At 38.2% G+C, this 25053-nt stretch overlaps 1 protein-coding gene across 3 annotated transcripts in view; it reads right to left on the bottom strand.

Moving 5' to 3' along the window:
- PRKG1 (protein kinase cGMP-dependent 1) overlaps positions 1–25053 on the bottom strand; it is a 1249306-nt gene that overhangs the window by 98138 nt on the left and 1126115 nt on the right. For 2 of the 3 annotated variants that reach the window (XM_044239523.1, XM_044239522.1), the window contains exon 9: positions 7251–7325. In XM_044239523.1, coding sequence (XP_044095458.1) covers positions 7251–7325 — 75 coding nt within the window. Of the gene's footprint in view, positions 1–1844; positions 1924–7250; positions 7326–25053 lie in introns of those variants that run through there. The other variant, XM_044239524.1, reaches the window with a different exon arrangement.

Genomic DNA, 25053 nt, shown 5'->3' with positions numbered 1-25053 from the left:
GGTCCATGCAAGGACATTCTGGGATTCACCTTTATAAAGTCTTGCTACTTAGGGAGTCTTAAAGAGTAACGCTACAGAGGAGAAATTAACAAATGGCCTTTGAGAGTTTCAAAATTTTTAATGCAAAGAAAAAAATACTCCTATTCAAGGCCAAGTAGTTTTATCCTGAGAATTGTTATTATTATTATTATTATTTTAAAGATTTTACTTATTTGATAGACAGAGATCACAAGTAGTCAGAAAGGCAGAGAGAGAGGGGTGGGGGAAGCAGGCTATCTGCTGAGCAAAGAGCCTGATGCGGGGCTCCATCCCAAGGCCCTGGGATCATGATCTGAGCCAAAGGCAGAGGCTTTAACCCACTGGGCCACCCAGGTGCCCCTAAAATTATTCTTATTTTTTAAAGAACCACTTAATCAACATCACTGTCATTCCAAGAGACACTGACTTTGATGCTCTGTAGTTACCACTCACATGAAGTTTTCGTCTTCGAGCACCAGTGGCCCTAACAATGCTCCCATACCTCCTCCTAGCCCAACTACATGTGCTGGGGTTGGAAAGCCAGCTTTTCAGGCTCAGAGGCTAACTGATGAAGATTTCAGTCTCTTAAGCTTGTGCTGTGCAATACAATGGAAAACAACTTTTATTGCCCAGAGTACAGGACCGTCTTCTGTCTACTGAAACCTGGAAGTGGTCAGCAAGTTCTAATTCTGGTGCAAGGGCTATTGCAGAGAGCCATTCGCTGTTCTTTCCATTAACTGGCATTTTGCTCACTTGAATTCTTTCCAGAGTGGGGAAAACAATTTCCCAGGCTCATTTCCCTGAGAAGTGCTTAGATCAAGCCCACGTTAGTTTAAGTAAATTGTTGATAAGATTGTGGGAATACGAAGATCTTTTCCCTAAAATGCCTGGCAAAGAAACCCGCATAAGAAAGGCCAAATTTTCAGGGCCGGGGTGTTTCAAAGAGCAAACCCATATGTATTGATTGTGCATTTAAAATCTCTGTTTGCTAGATACTACACAACCCTGGGGCATTTGGGAAGATGTGGAGAAGAATGCAGACCTCTGTTCTGATTTGCATAGCTTCATCATTTTGAGATGCCTCTGATGAGTGAATTTCCAAAGTCCTAAATATCTTACCAAAGAGCACAGAGCCACTACCCACTCCATGACGAGCGGAGCAAGCAGCCCAAGGCTTGTCTCTGATAATGAAATGTAACCAGAGAACATTTTTACTGCTGCGTCAAACAACACCAAAAAGCTGCTCTGAACACACCAGACAAACATGTTCCTTTGCATGTGAACTTATAAACAGAAGGGGAGCTTAAAATCAGGGGGTCTAATTATGGAAAGAGGAGTAAAATTTTTATTTGGCCTAAGCGAGGGGTCCGTACGTGAGTGGGCAATATTCTCTTGTTCTTGACAAGAACCAGAGTCACATTTTAGATTTTTTACAGAGAGGACAGTATCTAAACCTCAAGGGATGTTACCTAATTAAAACAGAAAAGCAAGACCTTTCAAATAAGAAATCACATCACAAAATCTGCTTTTGTCAATGATGGTGAAAAAGACCAGAGATCCACTTGCCTAGACTTTTAAACTCTCTCCATCCTCCTGAACTAAACATGGTCCTTCCTCTCTCAATACTAAGATGCCTAACTTTCCCTTACATGTTTCTGATTATTTTACTTGACATTTCCTAGAATTTCGTATAAGCACAGTGACCACTGGTTCTTCACACCAGTGTCATTTTTAGCCCATGTGGTGGGACTCAATCCTTACCCATCCCACCGTGAATGTGAACCAGTGGTTTGGGAAATCCAATGGGCATTTGTTTACCAACTCACCAGAACTCTCGAACGCATGCAACGTCATCATCTCCTCCCTCATTCTGGAAATGTACTCTGTTCATGGCTTCTGTGATGCATCTGGCTTTGCTTCTGCTTCTCTTCTCGCCTTTTCAGTGTGTGTGTGTGTGTGTGTGTGTGTGTGTGTGTGTGGTGTCAGTCCTTCCCCTTTAACAGAGTTTCAAATGCTAGTTCCTCAAGAGCCAACCCTCAGTGCCAGATGTTCTAATTCTCCACTTTCTTTCTCATCTGCATCTTTAATTCCATTCCCCATGTAAATGCTCATAATTCTCAAATGCATCCAAACCTCTTCTCTGAGCTCCAGACCTGCCCAACTCTTCTCAAGGGCTTCCTGTATACAACCTGAGGAAAAGTCACTTCATGGTCCCCCCACTCTTCAAACCTGGCAACCATATTCTATACTACTGAATGCCGGTGGCTCCTTCTGATTTCCAGACCCCAAATCCTTGCACCATCCTTGACCGTGCTCCCCTTCACCACCAACATCTATTTCCTTCAGGTCACCTCCTGGCTTTGCCACCTTACTATCTCTCAACTCCCTTTCTTTACTCACACTGCTCTCATTCTAGTCCTTTTTACTGTCAGCTTCCCCCCTCAAAAATACTCTGCTGCTGCTCTCTGTTTTCACTCTTTACTCCTCCGGACACAAAGGAAAGGCTGCTCAATTGCAATGCAAACCAACTAATCTCTTGGTAACTGAGAAGCCTGAGTTGAATTTCCTAAGTCCTTAACCTCTGATCTCTGACTTTGGCATTCTAGGTCCCAGCCTTGTTGGGACTTTGACTACTTAGAGAGTCAGTCTTGGATCCTACCCAGGCAGCTCTGCAAAGGTGATTTTCCTGGTTATACTGCTCTCTGCACGTCCTTCCCCAACAAATATCAACTAATTCTTGCTTAGCTGGTACCGGCTAATTCTTCAGAATTCAGCTCAAATCTAGATAAAATGTTACTTCTTCAGGGAATCGGTAATGTGTGTCTCCCTCCCCATATGCACCATGAAGGCAAGGTGCATGTCTATTTTATTCATTTCTTTATAGGTAGCATTTTCTAGGAACACAGAGAATATTTGCTGGCTAAATCAGTGCATGAGTCAAGGTGAATGAACGTGGTTAACGATTGTATGGGAGGGGGCTAGAGAGTCAGGGCAGGGTCTTTAAATCTATATTCACATCAAGTGATGTCGTAGATTAGAACATATGACTGCACTCATTCGCAGCTTTATGTAAATCATGCTATGAGAATGTGTTCCTCGTGAGGAACAATGTTGAGAATCATCAATTTAGATCATAAATAAATGCACTTGTGAATCTATATTCCTAGAGCTGTCAGAACAGCAAAATGCTTAGTGCTAGAAACCAGGTTTTGTACTTGGTATTGACATTGCACAGCATAATTTCTGACTCATCATTAAGTAAATTTCTAAATGTTTATTAACTGAATGAATACATAAGTCTCAAAGGAAAATAATGTGTATCTTTTTATCACACATGCTACTTTCTGCTCTATATAAGGCTAAATGATTCTTAACTTTGATCTGCTGTTTTCTCTTCTAATGTCTTTGGGATGATAACTTCATATTGTAGAAAGAGAAGCCCTTAGTGGATAATTAGCAGCAATCAAGAGGAGCTTAAACATGCCATAAAGGTAGTTTCTGTCAAGAATAATTTTCTTTGTAGGAAATAAATGCTGTGAGACAGGCTGAAGCCAAACACGCCCAGCACAGACATGTTCTGAGAACCATCTCCCCGGGCCATTTTCTCTCCAGCCATCTCCCGGACCAGCGATGCCCAGTACCTTCTGTGGACCGTTCTGCCACAGGGATCCGATTATGCTATGAGCCAGCGAGTTTCTCACAACTGAACTTCTAAATGTCTCACATGAATTGAGGTTTACAGTCAGGCCTGTTATTTTTTGTTGTTGTTTTTGTCCCCCCTCTTTAAACTCAAATCAGCATTGTCGGTGAGAGACAACACCAACAATAATTTCACATGGAGAAATAATGTGATCCTTTTAGTTGGACTTTAAGAAATATCAATCTCATCTTTAGGGGATTCTGCAAAATCAAGGAGATCTTAAAAAAGAACACTTAGATGGTGGAGCCAATCAACACCTCAGTTCTAAATGGTGCAGATTTGGTGATCTATACAGAGATGTAGAGGCCTTTCAAGAATTATCCAGGGAATTTCGACTGATTGGAGCATGTCCATAGGCCCTGAAATGGCAACCCTTAGAAGCTCCTTAAATACAGAGACGAAGGCACAATGTCCTTAAGGGGAAGAAATCTAATAATGAGAGAACAGTCTTAACACGTGCAGACAGTTAAAGTTGTTAGTTCAACTGAAAAGCTTTGCCTGGGGAATAATTCAGAGTTTACCCCTGTGTGATAGGACACCTAATTGAAACAATACTTTCAACTTTAGAAATGTTCAGATACTAAGTATTTATTAGAAAGCTATAAAATATGAACAGTAAAGGATGTAACAAAGAACAGGATGTACCCACGTATTTAGCTATTCTGAGGAATAAAAAAGGTTACATTTATCAATTTCTCTAGAATTTAGATCAATGATTTTAGGTTTTTTTTTTTCATCAAGGTATTCCTTTTTTCTAATAATCATTAAATTAAATTAAGGACCGTGGGTTATGCATTCATTTGGATTTAGTATTAATTGCGCTAGAAAAGTTTAAACAAATCTCTCTTAGTTAACTTATATTCATGTATAAGTATAATAACTAAGTTCTAGTCTATCAAATTAATGGGTTCAACTAACAATATTCTAAGCCACCTGGATGGAAGTATTCATGTAATTGCCCTTCTCTGTTCTTTAATCATAATTGAACTTTTTTTTTTTAAATTTTAAAATGGGCTCCATGCCCTGCATGGAGCCCAAGGTGGGGCTTGAACTCATAACCCTGAGATCAAGACCCGAGCTTTTACAAAGACTCAGTGCAGGGTCTGCAAGTCTATATTCAGATCAAGTAGGTGTAGATCAAAACACGTGACCGGACTCAGTTGAGTTATCCAGGAGCCCCCAAACTTTCTTTTAACTAAATGCTCCCATTTTTACAAAAATGGTGTTTATTGATCTTTTCCAGACTAGGTTAAATTTTAGGATATGCTGCTAACATGAGAGTAGTTTGTGTACATCACAGTACAGGCTTTCTGCCCAGGAAGTTTTCCATAATCGATAAGCAGTAATTTTCTATGAATCAAGCAATTTATCAAATGCACTAGGATGCACTTCCAATGATACTTCTACCAATAATATCATTCATTTTTATAGCCCTTTATAATTTACTAAGTATTTCTCCATACGGCTATCAATTACATCACAAAAATACCATTTTAAAGGTAAGATGAGGACACTGAGAGCCAGCGTTCACTCATGGCCGAGATCACTTGGCTGGAAATGACAGAGGCTTCTGGCCCGCCTCCAGGATCACATTTTTCAGACCGATTCTCTTCGAATGAGAAGTATCCTCACCCTTCCTATCTAGTAACTGTCTGACCCGAACTTCAGTGCATTTATTTCCCTTGTTCCCTTTGGCTGAAGCATGTGCAAGGGAGCCCACAAATGACCAGAATACATGAGATGCACGCGCAGCTAACTCTTTGAATCCAGTGGGACACCGAGAAGGATAAAGCCAATGCATGTTGTTTTCCCATCGCCACCCACTTTCAAGCCTGTGACTGGACTCAACTTTGGGCAAATAGGAGTTATACAGAAACTTTCATTCTAAGAATCTAAAATTTGGTAGGAAGCAGAAATAGGCCAAAGAATGCTTTATTTAAAAAACCTCTTTTTCTAGTAGCTGTAAAAGCATTCAGATGGTTGCTCATATAAGTTTTAGATGAATTTTGAATATTACCACCAGTTATATACACAAAATGTATCTAATGTGATATATATATATATTTGGAATGATCCATGGCAATTTAATTTTTTTTTTTTTGCAACTTAATCTTACTTGAATACATATACTTAAGGGGGAAAAAAACACACTAACATAAATTATAAATAGGAGTTTTATATGGCACATGTTCCTCTAGGGATAAAGTCCAATAATAACAAAGGGAGTCTTATAATTTTTTTCTTATAATTCTTAAAACTGGTAAGGATCCTAAATGGCCCCCTCTTCCATCTCAGTAGGATTAGTACTAATATCAGAAACAAAAGTCTAACCTTAGCATTGATGCATATTTTAATCTACTGGAGAAAACCAGAAAATTGATATCTATCACCCACAGCACAGGCAATCCCCAGACTGCATGGAGTTTGGTGTTAGAACGGCTCGTGCAATGATCTAAGAAAATCACTGAAAGGCTCTGCTACCATGTGACCTCAGGATGTACGTCTGTGCTCCTCCAAACAGCAGAAGAAACAAAAGCAAATATATAGAGAAGAAACTATATTTAGATGGCTTTAAAGTAAGAGAATTTTATCGGTCCAAATAAACTATAGTACTTTAATTCTAGACCCAATTTTCAATCTTCCTAGATTCTCAAGACAAAATCACCTTTATTATTATTATTGTTGTTGTTGTTGTTGTTGCTTTTGAGGTTACTGCAAAACCGACCAAGTTCTTCCCCTGAACTATCTACTTACTGACAAATTTTTGTCAGCTTAATCCTTTAGGTGTCTTGTATGATATCAATACTGAATTGCTTTTCCTTAAATTAGTTCATTGGAGAAAGCAGGGCAGTATTTTGAAGATTACCGTTTTTTAGAAGTAACCTAAAATTTTTTCCAGCAAAAGCCAATCTCAAAGAATTTCAAATTTTTGTCAAAAAGATTAAAGCTTGGCTTCAAAGTAAGCAAACTTTGAAGCCAAGCTTTCAAAGTAAGCAGTATTAGGAGATCAAATTGATTTGTTATAGAAAAATGATAATTCATGGGATACCTACTATCTCATATCATTCGAATAACTTCATGCCACTGCAGTTCAAGGTAAAGGAACAATGTATGTGCACTGGGAAGTATTTCCAGACTTATTATGTTCCATACAATTTCACAAACAACTAGTGAACACAAACCGCCACCCTTCACTCAGAAAGTATTTTCAATAAGAGAAATACTGTGTTTGGATTCAATGACCTATATAGGATTTAAACTTACCATTTTCCCTCACTGAGATGATCTTCCTCCCAAAATTGTCATTTCATATTCAAGAAGAGAAATACTATTTAATTTAAGCATACTATTTAATCACGACCTTGAAATTTGTTTTTTTGTTTTGTTTTGTTTTTCTTTCTTAAGTGATTGGTTTCTTCCTGTCAGAGTGTTGGGCTTTTGAAGTTCAACAAAATGTATCTTATTTTTAGTCAAAATCATTTTTTTAAAAATCAAGACTAAAGCCAAAGGAAAAAAAATAACTCTCACTTACTTTGCTTTGGCTTCTGCATCTTCATATGCTTTATTGGAGACATCATCCAGTCCTCCAATCAAATGCTTGAAAGAGCTGTTGGGAAAAACAGAGTGGTCAGGGTAAATTCCCTGCAGAGTCCTTATAACGACAACCTAGTCAACGGTATACTGAAACAATCCTAAAAGAACTAAATAAAAATGAATTCAAATATTCAGTCTAGATACATTGTTAAGAAACACATCAGATAATGATATAACCTCTGAAAGCAGTGACCTCTCCCATCTGCTTACCTATTTCCCAATACCTTAGAACTATATCCGGAAAAAGCAGATATTCAAAGAATGGGTGGAAGAAAGTCTGTGACACACAAAATGATATATACCACAAAGATGACAGGTCAATTCTACTACGGAAATAACAAGATCCACCAATTATGGAATGCTTACTGAATGCACTATCCTTTTAATGCTCATGAATGTATATTAGTTCCAATTCTCCAACACATTGTAGAAGATAAGCATCACTAGTGCCACTTAACAAAACTGTACATTAATCTTCCAAGGCAAAATACATATGCAGAAAAAAAATACATATGCAGAAGATAAGAAAAGAACAGAAGACAATTTTAAGGAAGTCAATTCATTTTGGAGGGATCAAAAAACTGACTTATCATCAACCAGAAACAGTAAGGCAACTGTTTAAACCACTGTATTCAATATCTTGGTATGGACCCAGGACTATGTTCAGACCTACTTTATATAATGAAGTCTCATCTATCGTATACCTATAATATGAAATATTACAGGGTCAGCAAAACATGTATACACACAAACATGGAAATCACCCTTGAAAATTACGCAATGCAACCAGATAGAGTAACTCTTGCGTGCACGACATTTTGGCAACCACTGAACTGGACTGAACAGGGGATCAGAAGGAAAGTCTATATTCAAAATGTCACATAATAATCAGGGCTGTCACTTACATGGCACTTATATGCGAGGTATTGTTGTTCTATGTGCTTTATTATGTAATAACAAGTACTTCTATGGATACAGCAATCCTGTGAGGCAGTATTACCTTCACTACACAGATGAGGGTAATAAGGCACCAGAGGTTAAGAAACTGACCTCCAGTCATAACAGCCAGGCAGGGTGAGGGCTGATAGGAAGGAGGTCATCATTCTACCCCAGACCCTTAAAACCTACCCTGTGGCTCCTATCCAAATCACGATGCCTTGACACTAACCATCGAATCCCCAGCAATGTCCAGAGTGTGGATGGTGAATGGTCAAATGTATAAGAAATTACATTTTAATTTTAAACCTCTATAATTTTAATGCATGAAAATGGCTTTGTGTATTGTATCAAGTAACAAAATATGCCTGGTCAGGCGCTGAAACATGGGGTATTTGTTGATGTAAAGTTCAATGTTGCTTAACCACTTCAATGTACACCATTCTTTTTAGCTATTGTTTGTTTGGTTTTGCTTTATTTAAAGAATATGAATATATGAAGAAGAATGTAATACTTGCTTGGGGACCCAGCCAACAGGAGGTTGGGGAGCCATTACCTCAAGACCTTGGGTAATGATCTCATCCGGGGGACAGGATAGCTGGAATGCTGAGCTAAAACACAAAGTGTTTCTAATACAAGAAAGGGCCAGAAGGAAGTGATGGGAGGCTAGAGAATCAAGCATCACAGAGCATCAAGTTGTCTGTGACACAATGTGTTAATGGACATCAGATAAATGAAGACTGCAGTTGGCCGATGGTCCTTATACAACTTCCAATTCATATAATGATAAAATAAATGATAAATAACCCCCATAGTTGATTTTCATGTTAGAATAGGATTTTTGCCATTGTTCTTTCCAATAAATAGAATGTCACCATCATGATTTAGAGATAGGTTTACACTGTAAAGTGAAATACAGTATTTATTTTGCGTGGAAAAAATATGTGGTTGATACCACATCTTTTTTATCCATTCATCTGTCGAAGGACATCTGGGCTCTTTCCGTAGTTTGGTTATTGTGGACATCACTGCTATAAACATTCGGGTGCACCTGCCCCTCTGGTTCACTATATTTGTATAATTGGGGTAAATACCCAGTAGTGCAATTGCTGGGACATAGGGTAGCTCTATTTTTAATAGAGGAACCTATTAGAGTTCTACCTAATAGAGGAACCTAATAGAGGAACCTCCATACTGTTTTCCACAGTGGCTGCACCAGTTTACATTCCCACCAACAGTGTAGGAGGGTTCCCCTTTCTCCGCATGTTTGCCAACACAGTCTTTTTTAATTTTACCCCATCTGACTGGTATAAAGTGGTATTTCATTGTGGTTTCGATTTCTATTTCCCTGATGACAAGTGATGTTGAGCATTTTTTTTTCATGTGTCTGTTGGTCATTTGTAGATCTTCTTTGGAGAAATGTCTGTTTATGTCTTCTGCCCATTTCTTGACTAGATTATTTGTTTTTAGGGTATTGAGTTTAATAAGTTCTTTATAGATCTTGGACACCAGCCCTTTATCTGATACGTCATTTGCAAATACCTTCTCCCATTCTGTAGGTTGCCTTTTGGCTTTGTTGACTGTTTCCTTTGCTATGCAAGAGCTTTTTAACTTAATGAAGTCCCAAGAATTCATTTTTGCTTTTGCTTCCCTTGCCTTTGGAGGTGTTTCTTGCAAGAAGTTGCTATGGCAGAGGGCAAAGAGGTTGCTGCCTCTGTTCTCTAGGATTTTGATGGATTCCTGTCTTACACTTTCTCTTCACTTTCTTTCTGTATGGTTTAAGAATGGTCCAGTTTCATAATTCTGCATGTGGCTGTCCAACATCCCCAGAACCATTTACTGAAGAGATTGTCTCTTTTCCATTGGAAATTCTATCCTGCTTTGTCCAGTATTAGTTGACCATAGAGTTGAGGGTCCATTTCTGGGCTCTCTATTCTGTTCCATTGATCTATGTGTCTGTTTTTGTGCCAGTACCATACTGTCTTGATGATGACAACTCTGTAATAGAGCTTGAAGTCAGGCATTGTGATGCCAGCAGCTTTGGTTTTCTTTTTCAACATTCCTCTAGCTATTTGGAGTCTTTTCTGGTTCCATACAAATTTTTAGGATGGCTTGTTGCAGCTCTGTGTAAAATGTTGATGGTATTTTCAGAGGGATAGCACTGAATGTATAGATTACTCTGGGTAGCACAGATATTTTAACAATATTTATTCTTCTAACTCATGAGCATGGAATATTTTTCCATTTTTTTGGTTTATCTTCCTCAATTTCTTTCATTAGTATTCTGTCATTTTTAGAGCACACATTTTGTACCTGTTTGGTTAGGTTTATTCCTGGGTATCTTACAGTTTTGGGTGCAATTGTAAATGGGATTGATTCCTTAATTTCTCTTTCTTCTGTCTCATTGTTAGTGTAAAGAAATGCAACGGATTTCTGTGCATTGATTTTAATATCCTGCCATGTTGCTGAATTCTTCTATGAGTTCTAGAAATTTTGGTGTTGGGTCTTTTGGATTTTCCACATAAAGTATCATGTTGTCTGTGAAGAGACATTCATTGCCAGTTGAACGTCTTCCAAACTTGTTCTATGAGGCCAGCATTACTTTGATCCCCAAACCAGACCCCATCAAAAGACAAAGACCCCATCAAAAAGGAGACCTACAGAACAATATCCTTGATGAACATGGATGCCAAAATTCTCACCAAGATTTTAGGTAATAGGATCCAACAGTACATTGAAAGGATGATTCACCAGGACCAAGTGGGATATTTTCCTGGGCTGCAAGGGTTCAACAGTCGCAAATCAATCAACCTGACACATCACATTAATAAAAGAAAGAACAAGAACCATATGATATTCTCAATAGATGCTGAAAGAGCATCTGACAAACTACAGCATCCTTTCTTGATCAAAACTCTTCACGGTGTAGGGATAGAGGTTATATACCTCAATATCATCAAAGCCATCTATGAAAAACCCACAGTGAATATCATTCTCAATGGGGCAAAACCGAGAGCTTCTCCCCTAAGATCAGAACAAGACAGAGAGGCCCACTCTCACCACTGTTTGTTCAATACAGTACTAGAAGTCCTAGCCTCAGCAATCAGACAAAGAAAGAAAGAAAAGAGTTTGAAATTCCTATTCGCAGAGTATACAAATGTAAAACCCTACATCTGGTGAAGATCTACAGAGTTTTACAAGCAGAAACCATCTAATCACAGAAATGAGTTTAAAAGTAAGTTGAGCCTGATGGGAAGAAAAAAATACATTTAGAATGATTGTGACCATTGTATATCCATTTCTGTTAAAGCCTGGTCATAGCCAATGATAAGTATCACATTTAAAAAGTGCGAACCAAAGAAGTATTTCAAGTGTGACTTTTTCATATGTTTTCTTCAGTGTCCTGTCCTTGATTTAAAATATGAATTCGTGTGGTCCTAATGATTCAATATTTCTAAATCTTTTTTTACACTACTGGATTGAAAAAATGAAGGGAATAATATGAACTTTCAAAAGGTCCCTATCTTGATACAATAGGGACTTATTTTTGAAACATATTCCTGATAATTAAGGAAAATGCTTCTCATCTAAAATGTAACCAATTTATTATTATGGTAAAGGTTTTTTTTTTTTAAGATTTTATTTGAGAGAGAGAGCATGCATGCAAGAAGCAGGAGGAGGGGCATAGGGAGAGGGAGAGAATCCTAAGCAGACCCACATGGGGCTGGGTCTTATGAGATCATGACCTGAGCAGTTATCAATAAGATGCTTATGTAACAGAACCACCCACAAGCCCCTCCTGTGGAAAGCTTTCAAAAAACTCAGAGAAGAAATTCAGAAATCATCATAGTTCTCTAACCACAAATAATGAATTGGAAGATCTTTATGTATTTCTTTTCACTTTTTTTCTATGGGGTTTTACTGCTAAATTTATAGAGTTGTAATCCTAAAGCAGCTAGGATTTAATACTGATTTTTTTAATTAATATTCTAGCGTAAGTATAGAGTTTTATTTTCAAACGCTTCCTAAACACCATTTTCATAGATAGGTAATAGTTCATTACACGGACACATGTGATGGAATTCTGACCTACCCATCTACACACACATACGCATACATAAGATGAAGGAGGGGGTGTGGCACCCACGTACAAAAACATGTGTATTTATACTCTCGATTATGGATTAAACATATGGAATTTCTTTTCAAAATAAAACACCCAGAACTACCATCCTGGCTTTGAAATTGGAACCATAAGTCCTTTGCAAATAATCTTCATTTAGAAAGCAATCCTGGCCAAGCAACATTTTTTGGAAACACAGAACAAAGGCATCCTGCTAATAACCTAGCAGCCTCAAAGAGTAAAGCCAAACATTATGCTTAACTAAAAGCTGAAGAAAACGTGGAATTTTCAAGCCATGTTAAGTTCCAAGTGGCTGTCTCTGTCTATCTCTGCACTGATCAATGAATAATTTAAGAATCTTGGTAAGTTTATTGATGGCATTACAGAATTTATCCTTCCTGGTGCAAGCATCAGCTAATTAGTATTGCAATTTTCCCTTTCACAGAAATTCTGCAGGAATGCATGCCATCTGCGTGAAACTTCATCAAAGAGGCATTTGAAAAGTATTAGTAGAGGTATCTGATGCCTTTTTAAATATTTACTCAAGTCCCACAACATTGCTTGACTACTAAAGGCAAGACTGTCTCTGTTCTAGTCAGAAAGGGATTATAACGCAATGTTTTAAAAACCTTAACAACTGAGGAGCAAAAATCAAAAAATATTATTTATCAGTTATAACAGCTATGGGAGACCAGAGGACACACATTGACTTCTGTTTATAAACAAACCTCACAATTCAGGTGTGAGTTACATTTCAGCACTGTTAAATAAAGAAGCCAATTTCACATATACACTAGACATAATTCTGGAATAAATGAAGGCGATCTTCATGAACAAAAAAGGCCATCATTCCGTGTATTTCAAGAGCAGAACTTACTGTGGCCTGAGGCGGTAAGTATTAGGCAAGTTTTCTATTCCTTGGGATGTGAAAGCCAGTTTTCACAAGTCTTGGCAATGTTTAGAGGGGGTGGATGAAATGTTATTAGCTGAGCACACAAAGGTAGAGAGAGAGCAAGTGGAAAATCCCTTTTCTGCTTACTGCTGGTAGTTTATATGCGCTTGCGAGGGAGAGGTGAAAGAAAGGAAAGAGGGCAGAAGGGATGAAGGAAATAGAAAAGTCTGGAACTGGGAAAGGAAGAAGAAAGGAAGACAGGAAAGAAGAGAGGGAGGAAGAAAGAAATGCTTTCTTCTTCTTTCTTTCTTTTTAAAAAAGATTTTACTTATTTATTTGACAGACAGAGATCACAAGTAGGCAGAGAAGCAGGCAGAGAGAGAGAGAGGGAAGCAGGCTCCCTGCTGAGCAGAGAGCCCGATGCGGGGCTCGATCCCAGGACCCTGGGATCATGACCTGAGCCAAAGGTAGAGGCTTAACCCACTGAGCCACCCAGGCACAATGTGAGAAATGCTAATTTTACATCAAGAATGGTATTCACAGAAATTTCCTTCCAAAGGTATCAGTTAAAAGGCTATGTTTCCTGTTCTAGGAAATTTGTCTGTTTTAGAACATTATGGTGACAGTAACTCAGTGGGTAATAATTTCAGTTATTAAGATGCTTTTATTATTAAGCCAAAACATCCTTTTGAAGGGAGCTTATTACTCAGTGGTATGTCTAAAAAGTGTGTAATTTTGTTCTTCGGTCGTAATATGATGAGACTTCATCGAGAGAGAAACGGGCTATTATATTATTAGGAAAGCAGTCCAAATGCCAGGGAAGAGCGTTATCATGTTGCTAAAAAGGGATGGCATTTACATTTCACTTCACAGTTTACAAAGCGTTTTCTATTTTAATAAATTATGGATGTATTAAATAATACATATTAATTGAATTAGTCCTCATGATCTTTTCTTCTCTATTCCACTGAATTGTTTGGGATCTTGTATAAAAGTACTTAGAACAGATTTTGGTTTTTTTCCAAAATGAAAATAGGGTGGCAGGAAATCTCAAAATTTGTTTATAAGTTTCTTTCTTCATAAAGATTGTAAGTCAAAATGAGCCAAAAGTAGTATCTGAAACCAGAAACTACTGCAAATACTTCAAGAGTGCTAAGCAAAACTTTTGCCAAGCATTATCTGAACTCTTGACAAAGCTCTCTCTAATTTGGTGGGCATATATGATTATATCCATTGGACTTTCTTAACTTGAATCTTGGCTAACTCCTTAAAAATATATTTATTAAAAGAAAACATAAGATTAGTGTTTCAAACTAGCTAGGACATTTGTTACTTAGCCAAATCCAAGATACCAGAGGCATTCTTTATTACTTCGATACACTTACTGAGAAAATCTGTTAATTCACTTTGTGGCTTCAAATAAAGGCTCTTGTTACTTTTGTTTGATCATTTTACTTATAAGCACTTTAGCCATAATTATCAGCGGTTTATCTTACAAAGTACCATATGAATAGATGTTTCTTTTTTTAAAATTTTTAATGGATTTTTAAAAAAGATTTATTTATTTATTTGACAGAGAGAGAAAGAGATCACAAGTAGGCAGAGAGGCAGGCAGAGAGAGAGGGGGAAGCAGGCTCCCTGCTGAGCAGAGAGCCCAATGCGGGACTCGATCCCAGGATCCTGAGATCATGACCTGAGCTGAAGGCAGAAGCTTAACCCACTGAGCCACCCAGGCACCCCTGAATATATGTTTCATTAGAGGGAGAAGGAGCCCAAGTACAATAAAACCAGCCAATATTCCTCTCCTTCCAAATACTCCACCCACCACCCACCCATCCACCCTTCATCAATTCAGACACACAGATGTGTGTGTACAATGCCTACTCTCTACAAGGAATAACTCAAGTTACTGTGGATTATGCAAGTAGAATAAGCTATACCCTTAAGAAATGTATGGCTTTATAATAGAGATAAAAAACCAGCAATTATAATACAAGGTTGGCAGGAAAGCGTGGTTGAATGCTATCAGAAGGAAGGCTCCAGGCATCTGAAGGCAAAGTCAGCTGAGACTCAGACTCTTGGTTCCTGCTCAGGTCATGATCTCAGGGTTGAGAGACTGAGCCCTGCATTGGTCTGCATACTTAGTGTGGAGTCTGCTTGAGTTTCTCTCTTCCTCTCCCTCTGTTCCTAACTGTCCCCACCGGCTCCGGGCTCATGCTCTCTCTCCCTCAAATACAGAAATACACCTTAAAAAAAGAATACAGGCTATAGTATCTATTAAAAGAACATTATCTATTTAAAATGACATAGGATATGATTTCAGAGAAAGCAGTTACACTTTTATGAGCAGTTTCCTTATCAGTTTTTTTTTTATTCTTCAGGAAAAATTACACACACCAAAGTGTTAGACATCTGTCTCTGTCTTTCCTTTGTAACAATAATTCCTTAGCTATCATGGGATTATTCATTAAGAAAAACTGATTACAAATAAAACACATGGAATTTAAACTATTTCTTGATTATTACTATATGCTATAAAAGAATCAAAAGTTGAAAATGATGATCCAGGAGCCAAAAAAATCAAAAGTTGCCAAAGAAATCTAAAGGTAAGAATTGATTTCAGGAACTCTCCCAATTAATTTACCATGATTTTTGAGAAACAAAAATCTGGGTGGTATTAACCATGTTTGTGTCTCAAATGTCTGTACAGTTAGTCTTCTCCAGGGTAGAATCTGGTTGAGTTGACTAGGTGTCTTATTTATCAATCAACTGACATAGACTAACCTTGAATTTACGAGGTACATTTTTTTTTCTTTTCTGATCCTAACAGTCAGATGTTGAAATTTTGAAAGGCACTAAAACCTTTTTTAATAGATTTTATTTATTTATTTGACAGAGATCACAAGTAGGCAGAGAGGCAGGCAGAGAGAGAGGAGGAAGCAGGCTCCCTGTTGAGCAGAGAGCCCGATGCGGGGCTCGATCCCAGGACCCTGAGACCATGACCTGAGTTGAAGGCAGAGGCTTGACCTACTGAACCACCCAGGCACCCTGGCACTAAAACATTTTAAGGAATAAAAGATTACTTATAATGTAGAGCCCTGGGTGAAGCATTCATATTCTGTTATGCATTCTTCCAGATATTTTAAATTATGAGTTGGAACTCTATAGGATTAGCACTTATTTGACTTTGGGCTATGTCTGTGCTTACATAATAACCCACTTAATGGTTAAATGAAAGCAACAACAACAAAAACACTGTATGACATCCTTGATTATGTAGAAACTGTATGAACAAAATTTCTCAATCTCATTTATTTGCTTATTTGATAATTTCACTGCTGAAATATTTGTTGTGGTTTCTGGATGAAGGTTTTGTTTTACTCTTTTAGACTTTTAATCTTTAACTTTTAAGAATATGTTCCACCTTAATAAAGAATTTAATAAATGAAAAACTGTTTTAAAAGCTGTATTTTGAGATATTCTCTCTAAACCATTATGAGTTTGTAAATATTCTATCTTAATGGGTTCTATACAAGATTCCTATATGTCTTTATCTAAGCATGACTGATTTCAGGGATCTTTCATAGACCAGCACCTCTCCAAGTATATTTGCTAAACTCTTACTTTGAAGAGATCAGTAGGGAAGTTTGGAATATTTTTCTAAATTTAAAAAATTTTAGAGTGATTTGACATTGCTGAGACATCCAAGGGAAACATCAGCAGACTCACATTTTATGAACTGGGCACAGACCTGTTTAATTTTTGCCAAATTTATGAGGTGGGAAACATTTGGTACAAACTGCATGCAGGTCATGCAAAGAAGGGTAATGCTAAATGCGTGATATTTTAAGATGAGTTTGCCAATTGTAGTGCCAAATGTACAAATTCCACAATCTATTTCATTCATGGATTACATGATAAATGGACAGAACTGAGTCTTTATGAGGGATTAATGAACATAGAACACCACTTCTTCCATTTTAGGGAGAAAATAATAATGACTATCCAGAGTATGTTGAAATTGCCAACTTCCATTTCCAACCAGACACCTCTTTGAGCCTGGTTTCTCTGTTCTGAGATTATTAAACAAAGCACAAAACAGATTGGATGCTCATCGTTTCCTGTAAGTGGTGTTTCTATCAATCCAGTCTAGGTTAGAAGAGTTAACAAGGAGGAAACAGGAACACGTGGCACATTAAAGATAAATACTGGCACACACGCTGTTCTTTAAAAGTATCCCTATTTCACTTCGAGCAGAAAACTGCTGTGTCACTCACCAATTTTTGTTTTGTTATGACTGCAAATAACTGTAATAACCATCCTCCACCTTAATGCTTATATACACGCTTTCAGTGACAATGCGATCAGCTTCTGTAATTCTTTTCCTTTTATCCAGTGTTATGTTAGCCCTGATATTTTTTTAAAAAAAGATTTTATGTATTTATTTGACAGAAAGAGACACAGCGAGAGAGGGAACACAAGCAGGCGAGTGGGAGAGAGAAAAGCAGGTTTCCCGCCAAACAGGGAGCCTGAGGTAGGGCTCGATCCCAGGACCCTGGGATCATGACCTGAGCCAAAGGCAGATACTGAATGACTGAGCCACTCAGGTGCCCTGTTCTGATATTTTATTGAAACATAATTTTATGTATGCTCAATCTGATAGTTTTTAAAAGCAGTTATCTTTTTCCATTTTATTTTTCTAGTAATCCACTGAGATTTTATCTTATGAAAGCATCTGTCTGGAAATTCAAACAAAACTGGTCCTGAGCATATATCTTTGGAGAAGCACTGCCTTAAACCCCTCACCTCTCTCACATCCTCTCTTATACACCCCTTTCTGAGTCCTACCTGATACTCTGTGTTTGTCTTTTTAGAGGACTTACTACACACTTCTGGATTTAGTAGATTTTTTGGTCAGTCTCCTTCACCAGGTACTGAGCTCTCCAATGCCTTATTTTGTTTTTGTTGGTTCTAGTGAAGCCCCTGGGCAGAAAATCTTTAATAAATGTTTAATGAAGAAGTCAATCAACTAGTTGTTTTATTTGACCTCTGTAGTACTTAAAGGGCTCCCTAGTCCTGGAATTTAATCATCTTTTGTGTAATGAATTTTTCTTTCCCAGAAATAGAGAAATACATTAAATTCTATATATTTTCAGAGGGAAGGTACAATGAACATCATATTAAAGAATTTATAGCTACAAATACTAAATATTAATATATTAACACAACTGCCATGTAAAATATTTATAAAAAGCACAGTTGCATAAATCATAGAATGCATGGCAGCATAATGGGGAGAAATCCCTGACTATGCCAATTCCATCCCCCTGTAACTGGCTATAAAATCTATCATATATGGGAGTAAAGAAAGTCAAAACAAACACATACTCTGGGCATGTGCTGGGTTGCTCCAGTGAATGTGGAAAGTGGATTGGGAAATGGGAATGTGCTTCCCTGGATCATGAAGCCCTCTCTCCCAGAGGCCCAGGGACCCAACTTGACTGTCCTACCTCAGAAGGTGTCACTAATATGCGAGAACTTCTGTTTGCCTCTGCATGGCAAGGCTTTCCAGAAAAGAAAGACTTACTCTTTCCAGGACTTACTCTAGAGATCAGGAATCAACAAATGTACACCTGGAGATCCAATCTGGCCCACTGCCTGTCTTGTAAATAAAGTTTTATTGAAACATGGCCATACTCACTGCTTCATATATTGTCTATGGCTGCTTCTACATATAATAGCAGAGTCGACTAGTTGTAATGGACAGAGTACAGTCTGCATAGCTGGAAATATCTGCTATGTAACCCTTTACAAGAAAAGTTTGCATACACCTGTTCTGGATCATACTTTTTCCCTCACCCAACCACCCCATATAAAATCCAACACCAAATCCTGTAATTCTACCTTCAATAATCTGATTCTCTATTTCCCTTTGGTTCCAGTCACCATTTTCTCTCTTGAGAATTACTATAATTGCCCTTTCCCTTACATACCAGGCAGGGTCATCTTTTAAACACATAATTTAATCACCTTATATGTAATGGTGAGGTCTCTGCTCTCTGCCATCTCTGCCTGATCTCTCCAATTGGCTATGTTCCCTCTGACCTCAGAATATAATGACCTTACATCTACCCCAGGGCCTTTGTCTTCTGCCTGGATCATTCTTTCTCTTGATTTACATGTGGCCTTTTCTTTTCTTTTTGAAAAAAAATTTTTTTTAATTTATATATTTTGAAGAGAGAAAGTGTGAGAAGGGGGAGGGGCAGAGGGAGAGGAAGATGATCTCCAGCAGAATCTGCACTGAGCACAGAGCCTGATGCAGGACTCAATTTCACAACCCTGAGATCATGACCTGAGCCAAAATCAAGAACTGGATGCTTCATCAACTGAGTCACACAGCCACCTCTTGTGTGGGTTTTTCTTAATGCCATTCAGATCTCAGCCCAAGTGAGTCCTCCTCAGATGGGTCTTCTCTGAGTATACAACAGAAAATAAATACTCTAGAGGGAGAGAGGCAAGATGGCAGAGGAGTAGCAGACTGAAATGACATCAGATCCCAGAAGTTCAGCTAGATAGGTATCAAACCATTCCAAACACCTACAAACTCAACAGGAGATAGAAAAGAAGAAGAGCAGCAATTCTAGGAACAGAAAATTGACCTCTTTGTGAAAGGTAGGACATGCAGAGAAGTGAATCCAAAGCCATAGGAAGATAGACTGCGGGGGGAGGGGCCAGGTCCCAGCAAGTAGCAGAGCAGCAGAGCACAAAATCAGAACTTTTAGAAGTCTGCTCCACTGAGGGACGTTGCTCCAGAGGCTAAGCAGGGGTGGAGCCCTCGTGGGGACAGTGTTGTCTCAGGTCCAGGGGGTCACAGAAAGACCGGGGGTGTCTGAGTGTGGCAGAGCTCCCGGGTATCAGAGTGGGGAAGCCGACTCCACAGATAGAGCCGGCTTCAGCCTGGGGTTACCTTAAACCATGATCCAAAGCACAGCTGGACCACTACTCTTCAAGCAGGGACCCCACAAGTGGAAGATCTGGGGAGAGTCACCTCCCTGCTCTGGGAGGACCAGCACAGCAGGAATCTGCTGGGTTTGTAGACTCCAGATGGGGCCATGTGCCAGAGACAGAAACACTCCATCACAGGTCGGGTGAGCTCAGACTGAGGCCGGAGACTAGGGAGATGGGAGGTATTGACAGCTTTTCTCTGAGGGCTCACTGAGGAGTGGGGTCCAAGCTCTCGGCTTCTCCGGCCCAGAGATTAGGAGGCCGCCATCTTCATTCCTGTCCTTTAGAGCTTTACGAAAAGCACTCAGGGAACAAAAGCTCCAAGAGTGAACCCAAGCATATTACTTAGCCTGGCCCCTGGCATGGGCAGTGCAATTCTGCCTCAAGCAAAGACATTTGAGAATCACCGAACAGGTCCCACCCCCCAGAAGATTAGCAAGAGTATTCAGCCAAGACCAAGGTCACGGATCAAGGAGAACAGTGGAACAACAGAGCTAGGGGAAAGCGATGCATGGAATTCATGGCTTTTTCCCCATGATCCCTTAGCCCTGCAAAGTTAACATTTTTTTTTTATTTTATTTTTTCTTATTCTATTTTTTAAATCTTTCCTCTTTCCTCTTTTAATGTTTTTTAACTAGTTTATCTTAACAATACCTTTCTAAAAAAATCTTTTTAAACCTTCATTGTTAATAGTCAAATTTTATAACTTCATTGTACTCATTGTATTTAACCTTATTTTTTGTATACATATAGTTTTTTTTTCCTAAAAGATTTTGGGACACAATTTCTTCTAATCAAAATATACTCTAATCTAGCACATGGATGTGTTCTAGTCTCCAGCCTGAACATATTCTCTCGGTTTTTTTTTTTTTTTCTTTTCCAATCAATTTATCAATTCATTTTTAGAATTTTTTTTAAAAATTTCATATTTACAGTCATATTCCATCCCTTCATTGTGTTTAACCTTATTTTTGTATATACATAAGATTTTCTTTTTTTTTTAAATTTTGGGAGGTGGATTCTTCTAAGAGACCAAAATACACCCCAAATCAAGTGGGTGGCTCTGTTTTATTCACCAGTCTAATATATATATATTTTTTTAATTAAAAATTTTTTTTTGAACTTCCTTTTATCCCTTACTGCTCCCCACAATTTGGGGGTCTCTTCTGAATGGTTAGCACACATTTCTGGGGTCTTTGCCAGCCTTTTAGTATTTTATTCTCTTATTCTTTATTCTTATCTGGATAAAATGACAAGGTGGAAAAACCCACCGCAAAAAAAGGAACAAGAGGCAGTACAGAAGGCTAGGGACCTAATCAACACGGACACTGGTAATATGTCAGATCTAGAGTTCAGAATGATGATTCTCAAGGTTCTAGCTGGGCTCGAAAAAGTTATGGACGTTATTAGAGAAACCCTGTCTTGAGAAATAAACCCCCTTTCTGGAGAAATAAAAGAACTAAAATTTAACCAAGCTGAAATCAAAAAAAGTATTAATGAGGTGCAATAAAAAATGGAGGCTCTTACTTCTAGAATAAATGAGGCAGAAGAGAGAATTAGTGACATAGAAGACCAAATGACAGAGAATAAAGAAGCTGATCAAAAGAGAGGCAAACAACTACTGAACCATGAAAAGAGAATTTGAGAGATAAATGATACCATAAGGCAAAATAATATTAGAATTATTGGGATTCCAGAAGAAGAAAGAGGGGCAGAAGATATATTGGAGTTAATTATAGTAGAGATTTTCATTAATTTGGGGAAGGAAACAAGCATCAAAATCCAGGAGGCACAGAGAACCCGTCTCAAAATCAATAAAAAGAGGTCCACACCCTGTCATCTAACAGTAAAACCTACAAGTCTTAGTAATAAAGAGAAAATCCTGAGAGCAGCTCGTGACGAGAAGTCTGTAACATAAAATGGTAGAAATACTAGATTGGCAGCACACTTATTCACAGGAACCTGGCAGGTGAGAAAGGACTGACATGATATATTCAGAGCACTAAATGAGAAAAGTATACAGAGAAGAATACTATATCCAGCCAGGCTATCATTGAAAATAGAAGGAGAGATAAAAAGCTTCCAGGACAAACAAAAATTCAAAGAATTTGCAAACACCAAACCAGCCCTATAAGAAACATTGAAAGGGGTCTTCTAAGCACATAGAGAGCCTAAAAGTAGTAGATCAGAAAGGAACAGAGACAATATACAGTTACAGTCACTTTACAGGCAATACAGTGGTACTAGGTTCATAACTTTCAATAGTTACCCTGAATGTAAATGGGCTAAATGCCCCAGTCAAAAGAAACAATGTATCATAATGAATAAAAAACCAAAACCCATCAATATGCTGTCTACAAAAACTCATTTTGGACTCAAAGACATCTCCAGATTTAAAGTGAGGGTGTAGAAAACAATGTACCATGCTACTGAACATCAAAAAACAAAACAAAACAAAAAAAAAAGCTGGGATGATGGGACGCCTGGGTGGCGCAGTTGGTTAAACGACTGCCTCCAGCTCAGGGCGTGATCCTGGAGTCCCGGGATCGAGTCCCACATCAGGCTCCCAGCTCCATGGGGAGTCTGCTTCTCCCTCTGACCTTCTCCTCGCTCATGCTCTCTCTCACTGTCTCTCTCTCTCAAATAAATAAAATAAAATCTTAAAAAAAAAAAGCTGGGGTGACAATTGTAATATCAAATAAACTAGATTTTAAGCCAAAGACTATAATAAGAGATGAGGAAGGACACTATATTATACTTAATGTGTCTGTCCAACAAGAAGATCTAACAATTCCCTAACACGGGAACAGACAACCATATAAACCATTTAATAACAAAATCAAAGAAAGACATTGACAATAATACAATAATAGTAGGGGACTTTAAGCCCCCCTCACTGAAATGGACAGATCATCCAAGCAAAGGATCAATAAGGAAATAAAGGCCTTAAATGACACACTGGACCAGATGGACACCATAGATATATTCAGAACATTCCATCCCAAAGCAACAGAATACACATTCTTCTCTAGTGCACATGGAACATTCTCCAGAACAGATCACATCCTGAGTCACAAATCAGGACTCAACCAGTACTAAAAGACTGGGATCATTCCCTGTATATTTTCAGACCACAATGCTCTAAACTAGAACTCAACCACAAGAGGAAAGTTGGAAAGAGCTCAAATACATGGAGACTAAAGAACATCCTATTAAAGAATGAACGGGTCATCTACGGCCATACCACCCTGAACATGCCCAATCACGTCTGATCTCGGAAGCTAAGCAGGGTTGGGCCTGGTTAGTACTTGGATGGAAGAATAAATGGGTCAACCAGGAAATTAAAGAAGAATTGAAAAAAAAAGTCATGGAAACAAATGAAAATGAAAACACAACTGTTCAAAATCTTTGGGACACAGCAAAGGTAGTCCTGAGAGGAAAGTATATAGTGATACAAGCCTTTCTCAAGAAATAAGAAAGGCCTCAAGTACACAACCTAAAAAGCTGGAGAAAGAGGAGCAAAGAAAGCCTAAACCCAGCAGGAGAAGAGAAATAATATAGATCAGAGCAGAAATCCATGAAATAGAAACCAAAAGAACAGCAGAACAGATCAATGCAGCAGAACAGATCAACGAAACCAGGATCTGGTTCTTTGAAAGAATTAATAAGACTGATAAACCCCTGGCCAGACTTACCGAAAAGAAAAGAGAAAGGACCCAAAGTAATAAAATCATGAATGATAGAGGAGACATCACAACCAACAGCTAAGAAATATAAAGGATTATAAGTACATATTATGAGCAACTATACGCCAGCAAATTTGATAATCTGGAAGAAATGGATGCATTCCTAGAGACATATAAACTACCAGAAATGAACCAGGAAGACATAGAAAACCTTAACAGATGCATAAATAGCAAGAAGATTGAAGAAGTCATCAAAAATCTCCCATAAAACAAGAGCCCAGGGCCAGACGGCTTCCCAGGGGGAATACTACCAAACATTTAAAGATGAATTAATATATATCCTCCTGAAAGTGTTCAAAAAATAGAAATGTATGGAAAACTTTCAATCCCATTTTATGAGGCCAGCATTACCTTGATCCCAGAATCAGACAAAGTCCCCACAAAAATGGAGAATTACAGACCAATATCTTTGATGAATACAGATGCAAAAATTCTCACCAAAATACTAGCCAAAAGGATCCAACAGTACATTAAAAGGATTATTCACTATGACCAAGTGGGATTGATTCCTGGGTAACAAGGTTGGTTCAACATCTGCAAATCAATCAGTGTGATACAATACATTAATAAAAGAAAGAAGAAGAACTATATGATACTCTCAATAGATGCTGAAAAAGCATTTGACAAAGTACAGCATCCTTTCTTGATCAAAACTCTTCAAAGTGTAGGGAGAGAGGGTACATAACTCAGTATCATCAAAGCCATCTATGAAAAACCCACAGTGAGTATCATTCTCAATGGGAAAAAAACTGAGAGCTTTTCCCTTAAGGTCAGGAACACAGAAGGGATATCCACTATCACCACTGCTATTCAATGTAGTACTAGAAGTCCTAGCCTCAGCAATCAGACAACAAAAAGAAATTAAAGGCATCTGAATCTGCAAAGAAGAAGTCAAACTCTCACTCTTTGCAGATGATATCATACTTTATTTGGAAAACCCAAAAGACTCCACTCCAAAACTGCTAGAACTCATACAGGAATTCAATAAAATGCCAGGATATAAAATCAATGCACAGAAATCAGCTGCATTTCTATAAAC

The sequence above is a fragment of the Neovison vison genome, chromosome 2, assembly GCF_020171115.1.
Source record: "Neovison vison isolate M4711 chromosome 2, ASM_NN_V1, whole genome shotgun sequence".
In the NCBI taxonomy this organism is placed as follows: Eukaryota; Metazoa; Chordata; class Mammalia; order Carnivora; family Mustelidae; genus Neogale; species Neogale vison.
This window is presented reverse-complemented; position numbering and strand designations above follow the sequence as displayed.